At 63.3% G+C, this 19,394-nt stretch overlaps 1 protein-coding gene across 1 annotated transcript; it reads right to left on the reverse strand.

The window, feature by feature from the left end:
* Positions 1–7,198: 7,198 nt before the first annotated feature.
* LOC309409185 (uncharacterized protein C15orf39) lies at positions 7,199–10,815 on the reverse strand (the record flags this gene model as incomplete). The annotated part of the gene is made up of 2 exons (XM_082005294.1): positions 7,199–7,358; positions 7,731–10,815. The coding sequence occupies 2 exons, from the start codon at positions 10,813–10,815 to the stop codon at positions 7,321–7,323; spliced, it is 3,123 nt and encodes a 1,040-aa protein (XP_081861420.1). The 3' UTR covers positions 7,199–7,320.
* Positions 10,816–19,394: the final 8,579 nt, after the last annotated feature.

Below are 19,394 nucleotides of genomic sequence, written 5' to 3' on the forward strand. Positions count from 1 at the left end.
GGCAGGAGGGCTGGGACCGGGCTCGCCAAGCACACCCTTGCTGGTCTTTCTCCAGCCCCAGGAAAGCGCCGAGTTACAGCATCTGCGACCAGCCGCACATCACCCTCCCAGGTTCCTAGTGCAGCACAACTCATCCTCTCCACCTTTGCGGCACGGCTAATTAGCGGCCGAGCGCACGGGAGAGAGAGGGTAACTCAATGAAGCTGCATCCCGTACCTGACCCGGGCGACGGTGAAGTTCCTCACGTGGTAGAGGACACCGAGAGACTGAACCACCTAGAGGAAGGGGAGACACCGGCTCAGACCCTGCTCCTGCTTCAGCACGCGTCATCCCACCGTGCAGGCGCTGCAGCAGCCAGCCTGTGCCCATTTTCCTGATGGGTCAAGTCCCCCGCATCATCCTTTGGAAGAGCCACCGAGGCTTGCCATACCTTGCTGATCAGCCTCTCCAGGGGGTCCGTCCCGCTCCTCCCGAGCTGGAGGACAGTGAAAGAGATGGACAGCTTCTCCGGGTCCAGGTTCTCCAGGCTGAAGCCTAAGAGAGTTCAGAAAAGTTATGCCCATACCTCTTCCTCCACCTTCCTTGGGAGATACCAGTCAGCCTCGAGCTCACCCTCGGCCGCACGCTGAAAGCGGAAACCAGCGGGGCAGCCGAGCGAAGATGAAGACCTGTCCCTTTTGTGGTGGGAAGGGCTCGGTATGTACCACCGCCCAGGAGAGAAGCGGGTCGAGGAGGGGAAGCCAGGTCGTTTAGCGCCGGACCATGCAGATCCGACTGCTGCAGACGGGCTCTGGTGCCGCGGGTGCTGGGGAGGGTTTTGCACGTGGCAGGAGAGGGGTTGTCACGTGAAGGCGAAGCCCGAAGCCCAAACAGGGCAGGTTTTGGCTTCGAGAGACGTATAGGGAGGACACGGACGGCAGCCGCTCTGCTGCGGGAAGCTCTCCGCAGCTTACCGTTGGACTGGACAGACTGTGGCTCCACTTGCCATCTGAAGGTGCTCCTGCCCCTGCTCGCCTCCGTGAGGATTGTTCGGATGAGGTGGGAGCTGGTGGGAGCGGGAGCGTCCCCCCGGAAGAGAGCTTCCCCTCGCACCACCACCGAGCCGTTCCTGCGAGGGAGGAGGGATGATGGGCAGCCCACCTCCTCTTTGGGAGCAGCTTTGGAGTCCCACCATCCCCACGCTAGCACCCCACACGGAGAGGGGTCTCGGGAGGCTTCGGCTGGAGCCTCAAACACTTTCAACCAGGATCCCTTGGGACAGTGACCCTGGGGAGGGGAGCACAGGCCCTCGCAGGACTTCCCTGGAGCACCTTGCTGGGCAAAGCCACCCCTCCCTGCCCATGACCCAGGGCAGAGCTGTGTACTCACATGAACTCGAGGACATTTGCCTGCAGGAAGGTCTCGTAAGTGGACAGCATTTGGTTTAGCTGGAAGAAAGAAGCACCTATTGATGGAGAAGCTGTTGCAAACTCCCTTGTGTGAAGGGGGCACGTACCGGGAGGTGTGCGATAAATGAAGTCAGCTCAGTTTGGCCAGGGTGGGACATCCTGGGGATGGTCACGGCTGAGCTGGTGGACCCCAGGCTCCTGGGAACAGCAGCCAGGAGGGAACACCCCAGCACCAAAAGGGCGTGCAATGGCTCTACCAGCTGCCAGAGGTGAGGGGAGTCCAGTCCCACCTCAGGTCAAGCATCCCAGTCCCGCTACAGCTGAGCGGTGCCAGGGATTTCAGCTGTCCCCACCGCGCCCAGGCGGGTGACGGACCAAGCCAGGGCTTGCTGCAGCAGCTTCAGCCGCACCACGCGCCCGGGAGAACCAGTACCTCCAGCTCCCACACTCACCATCAGCCTCACTTCTTCCTCCAGCTCCCTGTAGCTCCCTGAAGAGCTGCTGCTCAGAGCCTCGGTGTAAGCGATGCCCAACAGCCGGAATCGCAAGGGCAGCGCGTGCAGGGGCAGCGGCCGTGCCGGAGAGGAGAGCCCGGGGGGGCGGGATGCAGCCGGCGTCACCCCCACGGAGCCGGGCTCGCCCATCGTCAGCGGCTCAGCCGGAGTGAAAGCCTCTCCTGCAGCTGCAGGGAGGTGCTCTCTGGCTACGGAGGGGTGCCGAGAGGCGGCCGGGTGGCTGGACACGGACCGAGCCTCGAGGGTCGCTCCCGCCGGCGCGGCCGGGGATCGCCAGCCACGCGGCGCTCCAGCGGAAGTCGGCACGTGGGGTGGAGCCGGGGAGCCGGCGGGGCGCACAGCCCCGGAGCAACGCTCCGGAGCGGGATTCTGGCAGCTGGGAGAAGGTGTGGAGCCCGGGCTGGCGCGGGTGGGCCCCGGAGGTCCTGCCGGAGCAGCAGTGGGTCCTGCCGACGCCGTCCTGGGCTCGCCGTGCCCAGCCGCTTCTGCCGTGGCCACCCGCCCCGGCAGCGGGCTCGCCACGGCCACCTTCCTGGCCTGGCTTTGCCCTGCAGTAGCTGCACCCCTGGGTGCTGCTGCGAGGAAGGGATCTGGATGCAGAGGTGGCCTCCGAGCGGGCGGCGGCAGGGAGCCCTGCATGACGCCCGCAGCTCTTGGAGAGGGGGAAACCACCATCGTGGCTGCACCCTCACGGGGGGCTGTGGTCGCTCCGGGCTCTGGGGTGGTGTCAGGGGCTGCAGAGCTCACCCCAGTCACAGCGAGACCTGCGGCACTGGGAGCCCCGGTCGCAGCAGGGGAAGGGTGAGCTTTGGTGGATGTCCCCGGAGTCTGCTGCGCGGGGGGGGAAAACGGGTCACTTAGCTTCTCGGCGGTGACAGCAGGTCCCCCAGCTTCTGCTGTAGGAAGGAAGGGAGCCGGCACTTGCGGGTGGTTGACACCACGAGCCGATGCGGCACCGGGAGGGGATGCCAAGACAGCGGCTGGAAGTCCAGACCCATTTCCCGGGACCTTGGCCAAGACGGTGTCCACCAGCAGAGCAGCTTCCCCACGCAGGGAGGTGCCGGCGGAGGCAGGTGTCACAGCAGAGGGTACCCACACGGTGCCAGGATGCGTTTCGGTCAAGCTGGATGCCCCTTCTGATGGCAGAGCTGAGGGCACCCCTGCAAGGGGCACCAGGTGAGGAGCAGCAGTGTGGTCCTCATCTCCAGGCAGGCCAGGGCTTGGTCTCACCTCTTCCTTCTGCCCGTTGCAGCTCCTCGTTGGGGCTCCGGCAGCTGAAGCTCCATGCTGGACATCGGAGAAGCCGCCGGCTGTGGCTGGATCGGGTGCAGGCACACTGCTGGGCCCCTGTGCCACTGTCACGGCTCCGGCCCGAGAAGACAAGTCGCCGGCCGTGAGCACAGCAGGATGCTTGGAGCCCACAGCCGGGCTGAGATCTGCTCTGCAGAGCACAGTCCGATGGTCAGGGGCTGCCCCAAGGGCCAGCGGCTGGTCACCTCCAGAGAGGGCACCCATCAGCGTCCACGCTGACCCCACATGCACTGGGGTATCAGATGGGACACGAGCCCCCCCAGCAGCCCCTCCAGGTGGGACCAGCGAGGCAGCCCCTGCAGAGGGGGCCGTGGGCAGGGAGAGAGGCTGCGGCCGTGCCGGGGAGGTGGCAGGGACCCGGGCAGCTGGTTCTCCCCGAGCACGGGGGGTACCCTCAGACCTCCCCCCAGGGTTCTGGGGCTCCGCCACGCCCACTGGCTGCCCAAGGCCACAGGCCAAGGTCACTGCAGGCACCCACGTCGAGCCTGGTCGCGTGCCGGGGAGGCTTCTCAGAGCAAGGTGACGCCGGGAGCCAGGGCCGGGGTCACCCGTGGTCCGGAGGAGCGGAGCCGAGGAAGCAGGCACCCCTGCGCCAAGCCGCCGCGCCAGTGCCGTGCCCAGCCCGAGTCCTTCCCCGAGCCGCCACCGCGGTGAGGTCTGAGCCGTCGAGGCGGAGCCCGCGGCTGCAGCCGGTGTCCTCAGGCTCCATCCCTCGGCCTCCGAACCACGGGACGCGTCTCCCTCGGCCCCCGGGAGGCGGCCCGGGGTGCGCGCGGAGCCCACCAGCGCCCTCCCACGCTGATGCGTGGCCGAGGAGCCGAGCGGATCCCCGCGTGTTGCCACCAGATCGTGGCTCGTCCCTCTGCGGGAGGCTGGCGAGCCCGGCCGGGCGTGGGAAGGAGGCAGGGAGCCCGGAGGGGCCCGGGGCAGCGCAGCCAGAGACCCCGGGCCGTACGGGAGCGCGGTGGCAGACAGGCAGACGGCCAGCACCAGGAAGGCTTTGCACCGCAGCCCGCTGGCGGCGGCGGGACCCGGGGCCGTGGCCACGGCTCCTTCCCTCTCGCCACGGGCCATCGCTTTCGGTTGCGGGGCGGCTGCGTCCACGGGGTCCGGCGGTCCTACCCCTCGGCTGTGCTTGGGAGAGGCCATGGGGAGAGCCCAGCTGTGGGGAGATGCAGCAGGAGCTTTAGGCTGGAGCCCTCCATGCTCTCCCCCTCCCAGCCCACTCCCAGAGCATCCCACACACGGGAGCCCGGGACCGGAGACCCCTCATCAAAACAGCTCCCGAGCAGCTCCTCCGGCCCGGCAGCGCTCATGCCAAACCTCCGCACCTCCCCGGAGAAGCCAGGCAGGCTCCTGGCGCAGAGCAGGGCTGTAACCAGCCCCGGGCTCAGACACGACCTCATCCCCTGCCCAAAACACCCACCTCATCCCAGCCAGGCTCCCCAGGGACAGCAAAACTTCCCACCCAACCCAGCACCCCTTACCTGGCAGCACCCACAGAGAAGAGAGCACTGAGCCTCACCCCCAGCCCTCTGCTTTTATCTCATTTCCCAGGGAGCTCCATTCCAGCTCCTCCCAATTAACACCCAAACTCGTTTGCGCTCCCCCAGGTGAAGCCCTTCCCCAGCTGGAGGGGTCCCAGCTCCCCTCTGCTCCTCGCCAAGCCCTTGGCGCAGGGAAGAGTTCGCGTGCCCGTTCCTCCAGGCAGGTTGGTTGTTCCCCAAGCGCCAGCCCCGAACGCCACGGGTACTCCTCAAAATGCCCCGTCTGCGGGGCGGGGGTGGTGGCCGTGGGGTTCCCCTGCAGCACCCGAGTAATTTGGGCTGAAAAAGGTCGCTTGGGGTGTTTGGCGCTCAGGACCGGGCAGATTTCGTGCTTCGGATGGGGGTCGGGTGTCTCGGGGGGTCCCAGCCGAATCAGCCCAGGGTGCATCACCCCAGCAGCAGGCAGAAGAGCACCGGGGGGCCGGTGCCAGCCCCCCGGCACCCCATGGCTCTCCCGCCCCGTTTCCGATGCACAGAAACCTCCGCCAGCACCCTCCTCCCGGGTCGTCACTCGGGGTGGAGGGGGCTTGGGACGTACCCCTCCCGGGCGCTGGGACGTGCTCCGTTACCGACAGGTGACCCCCGGGGCTCCCTGCACCCCCGGGCACCCCCGGGGCACCCGGACGCCGGACCCAGCCCTCCGACGGGGGGACGGGGGGACGGGGGGGCTGGGGGCATCGCTCACGGCGCGCTGCGGGGAGAAGCGGGCAAACGCATCGCCAGCGGGGTTTGGTCTGCCCAGCCGGCTGGGAGGTGCTGGGTGCTGATTTGGGGGACAGCCACCCCCACCCCCCCTCCCCAGGGGACCCAGAAAGGTCCCGTCGTGCCCACGCTGGCAAGCAGAGACCAAAGCACGGCGGGTTTGAAAATGAGCCAAAGCCTTTAATCAGGCACGGCACCTCTTAGAATTCATGTTCTTACAAAACATTAAATAAAGTGAAGGAACTTGCTTCCCTGGAACCTTATATATATATATTTTTTTATATATATATATATATATATGAAATTACAATATTATTAACAAACACTGCTTTCCAAACCGCTTTACAATGCTAGGCACAGACCTGGTGTGTACATCCCAGTGGAAAACCAGGAAGGCACCCGCAAGAAACACGGCAGCCTCCTCCCCAGGCTGGCAAACACACCTTTTGGCTAAAAAGAGTCTATGGTACGGTTTGGGTAGGTTTTTTTTTTCTTTTTTTTTTCTCCCGCCTCTGTTTTCTTAGTTTAAAATAAATATTTCCTGTAGTGAAAGAAAAAAGGGATGATAATCCTCGTTTTGTTCCTCCACGCCATGCATCAGCTGGAGAAACACCTGAGTGTTGAGTTTGTAAGGCCTCTGCTGCGTACCCCCGCGACAGATCGGGCAAGGGTGACTCGGTCCGTCCTCGGCTGCCGGGATCCCTCCCGGGGACGCCCATCGACCTTTCCGCGCCCGCGGGACGGAAACGATCTCTCCTTCCAAGGTCTCGCAGCATCGCTCCCTTCTCCTGCCCCTCCGGTCGCGCCGGAGTCCACGCCACGTCCCCCGGCGTGCGTCTCCCACGTTCTCCAGCGGGACAGCTGGGGTCCGTGTTGTGAAGCGGTTTGGTTTTCTTTAACAGCGTTTAAATCTTTCTCGCAGCTCTTTTCAGCTACGATCGGGACCGACACTCTCAGCCCCCACATAGTAAACCCCCCACATAGTCCAGCATAGCAAACGGGTGAAGCCGTGCGTTTAAATAAAAAGACAAGTATAAATTACTTTTTTTTTTTTTTTTAAAAAAAAAACCTACACAGCCTGAAGGCAGCAGCTCCTTATAAAGGTGAACTCGTAACATTTTTAAAATGTCTTCATTTAAAACAACATCAAAGAAAAAACAACTACAGACGTTGCGGTTCCCTTGACCCTTAACGGCGTGTTAAGGCTCCGTGGCGCTTTTAAAGAGCCAAACCCGGGAGGAAAGGCACGTTTACGGGGAGCGGCGCGTGCGGAAGCCGGGGAGGCGGATTAGAGGGGATGTGGTAAATCATCCCTGCCGTAACCAGCCTCCCTCCAAGGCCGGGGACGGCGGCGCGGCCGCGGCCGCGCTCCTTCTCTTGCGGGTACGGATGCTCCGCCGGGAATCCAGCCGTCCCCCCCTCGGCTTCACCGGCGGCAGCCTGGCCGGTCGTGGGCGGGAGTGGGAGCGGGAGACCCCCCCCCGGCGGGGGGGGGCGAGCATCTCCCTGCGGGTCTCGGGGGACGAGGGGGACCTTCCCTTTCTTCTTCCTTCCCCTTTCCCTCCTTTTGCCTCCCGCCGTCCGCGGCTACGGCTTTGCCGTTGGCTTTCGGTGCCTCCACACCTGGGCTACCTGGGAGAGGAAAGAGCGTGAGGTTAGGGCCGGCGGGGTCTTCACCTCCCCATCCCGAATAATCCCCCCCTCCGGCCCAGCCCGGGCAGCGGGACCACCCGTGTGCTCCTCCGCAGCCAGCCCAAGCTCCCCGCCGGCGCAGCAAATACGAGTACACCCCCCCCTTCCACGTAGCCACGTATAAATCCTAGAAACACAGGCAAACGCACACGCGAGGAGAGCTACCTACTTGGAGGGGTGCTGGCCAGCCTGCGAGCCCGAACCTGCAAGAAATAAAGTTGTCGGCGAGGGTCCCGAGCGGCAGCAAAAGGCTTTTTCCCCCCCCCCCCCAAAAAAAAAAAGCAAAAGGGCAGGGAGGGGCGGTGGGGCTGTCACCGGTGGGATGGGACACCCGTGGGGCGGCTCCACACTCCCCAGCTCAAGCTTTCTCCCTCCGCAGCCCACGGAGAAAGGGTAAACGCTCTGCTCCGCGGGAGCCTGGGTAGGACAAGGATGCTGAGGGACCACGCAAGCCATGGATGCTCCCACCCGGCAGCAGCATCTGGGAGGCAGATGCGGCCGGAGCTTCCCCGGGAGAGTCCCAGGGACCCACTGGTTGTCGCCAGGCCCTCCACGGGAGATGCCGGGCTACCCACCGAGCTGCTGCCTGATGGAGTTGTGCCAGTGGAGGTTCAGCAGGTCCGGGTAGATGCTGGGGAGCTGCTTGAGCGCCAGGAGCTTCAGCATGCGTGAGGTGCAGCTCTTCAGCTCCAGGTCCCTCAGGTGCCTCTCCTCCGAGAGCGTGGTGGGACGCAGCTCCACCTTGTGCTCCTGCAGCACTTGGTCAACCGAGGCCCCGGGGAGCTTGGGGAAGAGCTTCTCCTTCACCACGTGGATGGGGATGAAGACGGCCCCTGCCCGGACTACGTGGGGGAAAGGACACTTGCGAGCGAACATGAAGGTCTCCAGCTGAGAGAGGAGGTTGGTGAGGAGAGCGGCCACGTCCTGGAAAGCCAGCCAGATCTCCTTGCCTTTGGCGGGCTTCTGAGGTTCGAGGGTCCTGGAGCCGTTCTTGGGTCGGGGGGGGGATTTGGGCACCCCTCCGAGCTCCTCCACCAGCTCCGCCTTCTTCAACCACTCCCGCAGGAGCTCCGGGGAGGACCCGGACACCGAGCGCGAAATAACGTCGCAGAGCGAGGCGTGCAGGGCGGCGAAATACCCACCGGCCGAGGTCTGCGGGGCGGGGGACTCGCAGCGCCCGGCCAGCGGCACGCTCTCCTCGCCCGGCGCGCGGGGGGCTTCGGGCGGCGGGGGCTGCTGCGGGTCCGGGCGAGCCCCCCGCGGGGCGGAGGGGCTGGGCTGGGGGGGCTGCGGTGGGGCCGGGGGGCTGCTGGCCGGCGGGGAGGCGGGGGGGGCCGGCGGCGGCGGGCTGGGTTGGGGGGCGTGGGGCCCGCCGGCCTGCCGGGAGGGCACGGTGCTGGGCGGGAGGGAGCGCAGGATCTTGTATTTTTTGAACATGAAGGTGGCCGAGCTCTGGAAGTTGGTCTTGTCCCCAGAACCCCCTTCTCCCACCCTCACCTTCCCCCCTGGACCCTCTTTCTCCTCCTCCGCGTCCTCCCCATGACCGACGGGTCCCCGGCTCTCCCTGGCTTTCCCCAGTCTCTTCTTCAAGCTGAGGTCCAGCACGACGTCCTCGGGAGCCGGCTCCAGGCCCCCCGCCCCGCCGGGGCTGCCCCCCTGAGACCCGGGGTCTTGGGGCACAAGCTTCGGCTTTTCGGGGACCCTTCCGTAACAGCTTTCCCCTCGGCTCTGGACCACGCCGCTGCCCGTCTGCGGTGCCCGGCCGGCTGCCGGCCCCGCAGGCAGCAGGCTGGACGGCCCCGAGACGCCCCCGAGGGCTGCGGGCTCACGGCTGCTCCCCGCGATTTGGGGTGGGGTGTCCCCCCGCAGGTGCTCCCTGGAGAAAGGGACCGGGGCTGAGCCCTCGTTCCCCTCCAGGTAGTCTTGGTACGGTGCCAGGCTGAAGACGTTGTTGATCACCGGCATGGGCGGGGAGGAAGGGGGAACCTCGCTGTCCCTCGGGGCTTTCAGCCCCTCCGGGGGGGACGCAGACGGAGAAGGGGGCACGGCGGATGGAGAAGCGGAGGCAGGCTCCTCGGCTGCGTCCTTGACCTTGCAGGTGACGACGATGGGAGCCGGGGGTCTCCCGCAGAGGGTCTCTTGGGGGGCCGGGCTGACCCTCTGCCTCTGTGGGCAAGGGGGCTCCTGCTCCGCCTGGCTGGGTTTCGCCCAGACCCCTTCTCCTTTGGGAAACGTCTCTGCGAGCCCGCCGGAGCCCCCGGGCGCCTTCTCCGGGGCGCAGACGGGTTGGAAAGCGCTGCTGTGCCCCAGCGACACGCGCTGCCCAGGACTTTCCTCCCGCTGCCGCTCGCAGCCCGGCTCCGCGCCGGCGAAGGAGGTGCCGAACACGGCCCCGTCGCCGGGGCTGAAGGCAAAGCCGGGGCTCGGCAAGTAGCCGGGTCGCCACGGCGGCTCGGCATCCCTCGGCGGCGCCGACGACTTGGCGGGCGGCGATGCCACCGCGCCGGCCGCCTTCGGCACGTAGGTGTCCAAGGGGCTGGGAAAGTAGCTCCCGGGAGCATGGGGCTTAAGGTAAGAGCCGGGAAAGGGCTCCCCGCTTCCCGCAAAGCCGAAGCCTTTGTAGGCGCCGGGCAGGGCGCTGGGCTGCGCCTCCATGGTGGGAGCCGGGGGGTGGTAGAGGAGGGCGGCTTTATGGAGGGGCAGCGGGTAATGGGTCTGGGGGTAGCACGCCGGCGGCCTCTCCCGGTACGCCGGGCCGGCGGCGGGCGGCTGGAGCTTGGGCCAAGGGTCCGGGCTGAGGCTGGGCACCTTCCTCTGGCTCTGGGCGGTGGGGCAGCTGGCTTCCAGGAAGGGGGTGCCGGGGGGCCCCCTGAATTTCTCAAAGGCGGCATAGTAGGGGGAGAAAGCGACGGGGGAGCCCGCTTTCTCCTTGGAGGGCAGCGCCAGGCTGGGGGGCAGCGGCGGGAGGCTGGGGTGGGCGTGGGGACCCCTCTTGTGCAGCCCGGTGCCGCCGCGGGGCTCGCCGGGGTGGAGAGGCTGGCTGGCGGGGGCGGCGGCGGGCAGAGCCCAGTCTGCATCCCCCGGTCTCTGCTGCAGGCTCTCCGGCCGGGGTCCCAGCGGCAAAGCCATCCTGGGGTCCACAAAGCAGGCGGGGGGTCTGTACACCGGCTTGGGGATGGCCAGGGGGGCTGCCTTGTTCACCGTCGCCAGATTCTTCACCGGGAAGGGGTGTCCCCCCGGAGCCGGCGGCGGGCTGCTCCACTTCTCCGTCGCCATCAGCAGCTCCCGCATCAGGCTGTCCTTGCCCTTCTCGGCGCCCAGGGGCCACAGCCCCGGCCCGGGGGTCTCGGGCGGGTACAGCAGGCAGCTCACCGGCGGCCCCTCCGCCGGCACGGGCTGGCCGCCGGCACCGGTGCCGTAGTGCAGGTACGCGGCTGCCGGGCTGCAGCACTCCGGGGGCTGCTCGGGGCAGCCGGGGCTTTGCAGCGGGCAGGCGAAGTAGGAGCCCTCGTAGTTGAAATGGTTTTCGGAGCCGGGGTTGGGCGCAGGGCTGGATTTGCAGAGGCCAGCGGGGAAGCCGGCGGCGGGCTCCGTCTCCGGCCGAGGGAGCTTGTTGAAAATCACGTTGTCCGCAGACTCCAAGTGCCGTTTCGAGGCCATTTATACGTTGCTGCCGGCGTCCCGAGCAGGGTGTGCGATGGGAGAGGTGAGCTGGCCTTCCTGAACGGGGGAGAAAATAAATCATGAGTGCGTTGGGTTTGCGTGGCGAGGTTTTGGTGGCCGGGGGGGCTGCAGGGGTGGCTTGGGTGAGAAGTTGCCAGAAGCTTTCCCCATGTCCGACAGACCCGCCACCGGCCAAGGACGAGCCCATCGGCGACGGTGGCAGCGCCGCTGGGGAACGGAGTGAAGGAGGGGGAAAAAACCAACTGTGGAACTGCAGCTGGAGAGAGGAGTGAGAATATGGGGGAGAAGCAGCCTGTTCCTGAAGGATGGCACCCGTGGGGGGGACCCGGGCTGGAGCAGCCTGTTCCTGAAGGACGGCACCCGTGGGGGCCCAGGCTGGAGCAGCTGGTGAAGAACTGCAGCCCCTGGGAAGGACTCACGCTGGAGAAGTCCGTGGAGGACGGTCTCCCGTGGGAGGGACCCCAGGCTGGAGCAGGGCAGAGGGTGAGGAGTCCTCCCCTGAGGAGGAAGGAGCGGCAGAGACCAGGTGTGATGAACTGACCACAGCCCCCATTCCCCGTCCCCCTGCGCCGCTCGGGGGGAGGAGGGAGAGAAATGGGGAGTGAAGCGGAGCCCGGGAAGAAGGGAGGGGTGGGGGGAATGGGTTTTAAGACTTAGTTTTTAATTTCTCATCACCCTACTCTGATTTGATCGGCAAGAAATTAAATTAGTTTCCCCAAGTTGGGTCTGTTTTGCCTGATTTTGGCGGGTGATCTCTCCCTGCCCTTATCCCGACCCACCAGCCTTCCGTTCTCTTTTCTCTCCCCTGCCCAGCTGCGGGGGCAGTGACCGAGCGGCCGGGTGGGCACCGGCCGTCCGGCCAGGGTCAGCCCAGCGGAATGGGCACGGCAAGCACCGAGCCCGCGGCGGGACGGCGCGAGGAGAGGGGGTCCTGCCGAGAGCTCCCCGAAAGCCTCCTTGCCCCCGCGCTGGCCGGAGAAAGCGCGCTGGTTTTCCCGTGTAGCTTTTCCCTATTAATTCGCGATGCTCGAGGTCGGGCTGGAAGGCTGAAGGAGGGGGGGGGAGCCGTGGAAAGCCCCGCTCATCTCAGCCAGCCTCTGCCAAGGGCAACAGGGACTTGCGTCCCTTCTCCCATCCTGCCGGCACCCAGCAGAGACCCTAAGAAATAAAAAAAAAGCCACCCCACCCCAACTGAGAAGCAACATCCGATCCTCAGGCGCTCCCCTCCCTCGGTGCTGGCCGGGGCAGCCCCGCAGGAGCCCGGGTGGGAGCCTGAAGCCGGCGGGGGGGTGGATCCCGGCAGGCTGGCTGAGCATTTCTCCGTCCGTCTCCTTGGAAAAGCCCTGAAAAGCTGTCGCCGCTTTGGTTTCAAAGCCTCAATGAGCGTCTGTTGAAGGCAGCGGGGAGCAAAACCGGGTCAGCTCGGGTGAAGAGCCAGCAGGCTATGGCGAGGCACAAACGCAGAGTGCCCAAAACGCACCCCCAGTTTCACCTTTCAAAGTAATTTGAGGTTTCCCCCCCCCTCAAAGCAGCAGCCTGCGGCTCAGGGGGACCCTCTCCCTTACCGTCTCTCCTGATTTTGGGCTGCTGCTGCGGTGGGGCCGGGTGCTGGCCCGCAGTGCGTACCAGCAGGTGGAGCTGACAGACCGTCCCAGCACCGCCCGCATCCCCTGAGCATCACAAGTACCCCCCCAGTATCTCCCGGCATCAGCCAGCATCCCCCCAGTACTGCCCCACATCTCCTGAGCATCTCGCTGAGACACCCAAGCATCGCTTGAGCTCCAAGAGCAGCACTGGACCATCACCCAGTATCCCCCCAGCATCACCAGCATCAGCTTGGACACCACCCAAAGAAGCCCCGAAGCCCCGCCTGAGCAGCGCTGGACCACGGCTCGGCACCCTCCCGGCATGGCCAAACATCACCCAGCATCTCCCAAACATCACTGTGGCGGGTTGACCTCGGCTGGACACCCGGTAGCACCAAGCCGCTCGGTCACTGCCCTCCTCAGCAGGAAAGGGGAGAGAAAATAAGATGGGGAAAAAAAAATCAGCTGGGGTCAGCTGTCCTGGCTGCGTCCCAGCACGGCCAGACGTCACCCAGCATCTCCCAGGCATGGCCCAGCATCCCCCAAACCCACGGATGGACTGACTGCAGTAGGACCTCGTGCCTCTTCCTCACCCCCCATAGTTTTTTTGGTTCGGGTTTGTTTGGTTTTTTTTTTTTTTCTTTTTGTGGCAAAGCAAAGAAGGAAACGGAGGAAGAGAGCGCGGAGATAAGATAAAAGCCTTGTCCACAGAAGGGGAAACGGAGCAGATAACTTGGGGAGACCTGTGAGGGTAGATAAGGGACCCGAGTGCGGTGGCTCTGCTCTGCAGCGTGGCCGGCACCCGGCGCCGAGCCGCACACACCGCCCGCTCCGGCGAAGCCCCTGCCAGCCCTCCCCGCTTACGGGCAGAAAGAGGGGTCACGGGCCACGAGCACGGGTGTCCCTGCCCAGCTGCAGCTCTGCCCCCCGCATGCCCGGCCCGGGGAGGGGGGGACCAGGGGACGGCCCCACGCAGACCTGCCTCTCCCCAGCCCCAGCTTAAACCCGGCTCAAAGCCCGAAACGGCAGCTCTGGCACGGGGGAGCGGGCTGCACCCCTCTGCCCTTCCTTGGGGTTCTTTTCCAAACTTTTTTCTGGCTTTCCCGGGAGGATGCTGCTTCCCTGGTCTCCTCTGAAAACCTCTTTGGAGGGTCGATGCTTCCCTGAGGTGGGGAAGGAAGCTCATGTCCCCGCTTGCACCCTCAGAAGCGGCTCCCCAAAAAAAGGGGTCGTGGGGCGACCGCATCATTTCCAACAGCTTTATCCTCAGGAGCCTCAGGGTATTTCCAAGATATCCAGTCCCAATTAAATTTGCCATCGCTTATATCCAGGGAAAATGCTCCCCTTCCATTGAAAAAGGTTGGAGAAAAAGCCCCCCAAAACTTTGCAGACGAGACCCTGGCCCCGAGGCAGAAGGTCGACCCGCACCGGCCCCCCCGCCCCGGCCCGCGGCCGTTGCTGCAGGCTCCTCCATCACTGGCTGAGATATTTTGGGGGCCCACGCCCAGGAGGAGAAGTCGGCTGCGTGTTGCCCCCAAAACGAGCCACGGGCTTTCCTTACACCCCGACTGGGAGGATGTGAAGCGGGAGGGGGCTCGGCCGGGCGGGCGGGGGGTCCCAAGCTGGGTTATGGTATTTTAATCGGTCTCCCCCGGAGATGCTGGGCGAGAGGGAGATGCAGGCGTGGGCTCCCTTCCACGTCGGGACGAAGCTCGGGGTGGACAAGCCGGGACAGAAACCCGGGATCTTGCGACTTCCGACATTTCCCCGCTGCTTTTTCCCCCCTTTTTCCCTGAAAGGCGCCGATCTACAAAAACCCGTGTGAGGTCAGGGGCGTTGCGCAACACGGCCCCGCCGTCATCGCGGGACCCGGTTACGCCGCCGGGCACATCGGCGGTGCCGACGCAATCGCCCCGTTTCCAAATCGCCTGCAAACGCAGGAGCGGAGACCCCCCCTCGGGGCGGGGAGGGAGGAAAGGGCCTGGGCACCCCGTCATGAGGAGACCCTTCCCCTCCGGAGCGCCCCGGCCCCTTCCCACCCCGTCAGTGGGAACGCGGGCAGCCAGCTCCGACTTCCAGCCTTGCTGGAGGGATGCAGCACAGAGCGAGTCAACCCACAGCGGCGGTCGGAGCCAGCCACGTGGATTCTCTGATGTCTGATAGGGGTTGAGCTCATTAACCTCATTAGGGCGAGGGCACTAATGGGCTCCCTCTTTCCATACACTGGGGCTTTGCCCCAGCCGGTGCCATCCCTACACCTGCGCCGTTTGAGATCCAAGAAAACGGCTCTGCATTTGCTGTCGCCATCAGCCCTTCCCCTCTGGGACTATCCCCTTGCAGCCGGCGCGGCCATGCCCTCCTTCCTTCCCCCCGGCCACGGGAGAGCTGCCGGGGTCCACGGGGTCTGTAGGGAGGAGAGGGGCACGTGGGAATCGGAGCTGGGGGGATGTCTGGGCGAACGCTAGCACGTGTGGCCAGTGCTTGCGATACCGAAACCCCCATGGCTGGGGAAAGCAGTAGGCGGATTAAACACAACCGATTTATTCCTCTTCTGGGTTTTGTTTTTTTTTTGAAAAAAATTTTTCGTCCCCCTCCCTCTTCTTCGCAGGGGTTTTTCCCAGAAGGGGATGTTTGGCAGGGAGGGAGAAAAGTAAAACCAAATGAAGAGGAGCACGTGCCACCCCGCTGCGTGCAGGCAGAACCTCCCCGATAAGCGCTCGTGGGCCACCGCCAGCTTTATCTGCCGCGTTTCGGATGTCAAAAGGGCACGGGAGGGCTCCCGGGCCCCCTCCGCCGGAGCTCCTTGGCCTGCTGAGGTTGCCGGGGATGGCTCAGACGTCTCTTTTTGCTCCGACAGCTCCGAACAAGTGCGGCGGTGTCTGTTTATCGCCGGGGCAGTCAGGCGCAGCACACGGCTCCCCGGCATTTCCTCCCCAGGGTGCGATGCCCTAACACGGCAGTAATAAGTGGGAGCCTCTCATCGCGGCCTCCCGCCTCCTCCGTCGCCACGTGACGCGAAGAAACCGCCGCCAACTCCCAACCAGCCCGCAAGAATCAAGAAATAAAACCCAAAATCTCCCCAAGACCACCAGCGTCGGGCATCCCCAGCCGCCCCGCGGCCCCCTCCCGCCCCGAGACACTCCTCTTGGGGTGCTGCGGCGGAGGGGGCTGCTGACGGAGGGGGGTCTTTCCCCGTGTCACCCTGAAGCGAGTGGACTTCTCCCCCGGTAAGGCGGTGGTTTCCCGTCCGGCTGCAACACCGGTTTCACAATCGCCGGGACCGTGGGTCCTTGCTGAGGAGGTCACCTTTCCCATCCCTCCGGTGGGTTTTGGAGGCCATCGCTGGCAAGGCTGCCCTCCGCTGAGGTCATTTTGGGGGGCAAAGAAGAGGCCTCGGAGCGGTTCCAGCTCCTTCATTTCATACCTTAACCCTCTTTGGACAAGTTTGCAGCTCCCGAGCTTTTCCCAGGTAGGAAAAACTCAGCCGGAGCCTTCGCTCGGACGAAACCAGCTGCTTTTTTAAGACGAACAGGCGTGGCAAGCCATTGCTTGTATCGCAAATTGGGCTGTTATTCCTGAAAAAGCCCCAGCAATATACACTTGTCTAAAAAAAAAAAAAAAACCAAAACCAAACCACCAAACCCCCCCCCCTTCATTATGCAGCCACCAGACGGGCGCAGCGACCGCCTCCAAAACGACATCCGACTACGGAGGGGATTAAACCCCCTCCGATGCGCAGGTACGGAACGCGTCGGTCCGACCCCGACCCACCCGCGTGACGTCCCAGCTTCGCCCACGAGCGGGGCTGGGAGACCCCCGTGCTCCCGGCCCCCGGGCATGGCAGCGTCGCGCGCTCCCGCCAAGGCCACGAAGCACCCACCCGGCCGGTCGCCGTCCGGCTTTCTGTCCCCTCCGCACACCCACGGCCACGGCATTTCGGCAGGCGACGTTACCCCGACCACCAAAACAGCCTCCGGTGGGTTTCACGCTCTCGCTGGGGGGGGGGGGGGGGCGAACGCGCGCGCTTGGCCCCGCGCTCGCGCTGGGCATCAACCGCAGGAACTAAAGTGGCCATAAATGGGTAAAATCCCTGGAAGTGGAGCCTGGAGCCCATTATTCCTGCCTCGCCCGACGAGAAACGGATGAGCGGCAGCGGGACGTTCGTACAGGGTACGGGGAACGGGGGGGACCCCCCTGCGGGGCATAGCCCCGGCCGGGGGCTCTGTCCTCCCAGCGGAGCTCGAAGGGCTACGGGGCGAGGCAGCGGGAGTCCCCGGACCCCCCTCCCGTGCCCCCCCCCGCCCCGGGCTGCCCTCCCCGCAATCCCTCCGGAGCCCCTGTCCTCCCCCAAACCCACGGCGTAGCGGGGGCCCGATCCGGTCCCGCACTCACCGGCGGCGGCTCGGTGCCTGCCCCCCGGAGCATCTCTACGGGGCCGGGCGGGGGGCTCGGCGGCGGGGGGGCGTCCGCTGCCCCGCTCGGCCGGCAGCCTGCATTGTGCGGAGGAAGTGGGAGGAGGTGGAGGAGGAGGAGGGCTGGGTGTGCGTGTGGGCCGGCCGGAGGTGGGGACGGGACGGGATGGGACAGCCCAGCCCGGCCCGCCACATGTGCGCTGAGCTGGTCGGGGCTCTGCTCCGCTCTGCCCGGCCGGCTCGGAGCGGGGACCCTCGGTCAGGGTAATCCCCCCCGTTACGGGGAACCCCCGCACTGGGGACCCCCTGTTATGGAAGGGTCCCCGTTGCAGCAAGCCCCCCGTTATGGAGCAGTTGACCATGGATGGGGAGCCTACGCTGGGGGGAAGCCCCATTAAGGGGAGCCCCCCACTGTACCGAGCCCCCATTAGGGAGGAGCCCCCCCCGCCACAGGCAGTCCCCGTTAGGGAGGACCCCCCAATAAGGGGAGCCCCCATTGCGGGCAGACCCTGCATTGCAGGGAGCCCCTGTTAAAGAGGAGCCCCCGTTACAGGGAGACCCCCCCCTCACAGAGGAGCCTCGGCACAGGGATGTCCCCCCAGCCTGAGCCCACCGGGATCAGAGGCCGGATGCAAGCGTGGGTGCCGCGCACCGAGACGAGTCCGTCCGTCCGTCTGGACACGAGCATTTTCCCGACTCATCTGCAGGGCCAGAGGGAAGCTGAGGGATGCACCTGTCTGGAGCACGTTGGGATGGTTTCGTGGCCACCCCCCACCCCAAACAAAAGACTCTCCTCCTGGATTTAACACCCTCCTGCACAGGGGACCCCCACAGAGCACAAATGGATGAACCCCAAGTCTATCTGGCAGCTAAATGTTAATACATTATATTTTATCCAAGGAGTTGCATCTGAAAAGGTCCACGCAAACATTCCCCAACTAATAATTAACCCTCATAAAAGACCTGTAAATATGATTAACCCAATGACACAGATTCCGTGAGATTAAGTGAGTTGCCCAAGGCATGGAGTGAAGCGGTGGCAGAGGCACAACTCCTACCAAGAGGGGGAGATCTAAAGATTTCTAAGCGAGAAATAAAGATTTCTACTTTTCGAATATCCTTTTCTTCCATATAGTCCGAGTTGCTCCTTGAGCAGCACGGAGGTGCCTCAAAACGCTCTCATCTGAGTACGGTTTTCTTGGAAACCAAAACCTCCAAGCATCTTCAGATGGCAGGTGGCAGGAGAAAGGGGAGGAAAATGGTTCCCTCAGAGGCTTCCCAGGAGAATGAGCTTTACAGCTACTAAATGTAAAGGCAACGCAACGATTTATTGGTGGGGAGCGGGATATATGGATTGCTTTAGGAAGGGATCTACCACAGCCCCAGCTCACTGAGACGTATGAAGCCGCTCACACTCTTTTTGGCCCCACAGGGCTTAGGAATGTGCCTAATTATTAATACAGGTGATTAAGGACCTTATTGAACAAAGACCGGGAAGCCAGTGTTTGAATTCTCCTCTCCTCGGCCTCTCAACCATTATTTTTCCCTTACGGCTTGTTCTAATTTATCGCAGTTTTGTGGCAGCAGCAGTTGATTCCTGCAAAGAAAATAAGTAGCTGGGAGGAGCCGGCTCTGAATTTCCAGTCCCTTAGCTCTGGTGTTCACACGGTTGCTTTGTCTGGAGCTCATCGATCATGTGCTGCTGTAATATTTTCTTTGTAATGCAACTATATCATAATGATATATTTATTAGATGTTATAGCATGTATTAGCACGTAATATATTGCAATTATATAATATTTTTTTAAAAAAAGGATGGTCAAGCTTATTATTTGGATTTATGGTCATTAAAAGAATATCGGTGTTAATTTTTACCTTGCTGGACAGACCTGCAGTTCGCTGAAGTGGCAAATAATCCCTTTAAGCTTGAGCTGGTTGAGACGTTTGCTTAACTTTATGCCAGCAACACCCTTCCTCATCTGTATTTGGACACATCGCTGCTGCCAGTCATTCAGCTGAACTCTTAAAACTAAATCTCACCCACACCTTCTCCCCGGTTTTTGGTCTGATGAGGTTTTTTTTTAATCTGCAATCTCTGTAGTATCCTTTTCTTCCTAAAAAGACTTTTAAATGCTGTGATGTGTGGCAAGAGGTTTACGTGGCAGCCTCCTCTAATTTTTTACATGACTTCTTCTAAAACACACGTTATTTCCCATATAATCTCCCTCTTGAAATAACCCGGGGTCTTACGTTTCCCTAGAGCGGAGGGGGGGGTGGTTTCTACCTGTCCGCTAAGCAAATACCTGCTCTGTTTTCTTCTTTTTGCTGTGAATTTCCTTCTCTCTCGACTTCCTGCGTGATTCATCTCTTCATTAGCGACTGAAATCGGCTGAGCGGGTGACAAACCTGCTCCTTGCCGAGACATCAAACCCACCGGCACCGTGAGCGCAGTAGACACCAACCTCAAAAGAAACCGCTATTTTTTTTTAATTTATTTTAATTTTAAAATTTTATTTAAAAAAAAAAATAATATTTTTTTAAGACATAAGCACTTGGG

This window comes from Phaethon aethereus (assembly GCF_964289735.1).
Source record: "Phaethon aethereus genome assembly, chromosome: 12".
Lineage (NCBI taxonomy): Eukaryota > Metazoa > Chordata > Aves > Phaethontiformes > Phaethontidae > Phaethon > Phaethon aethereus.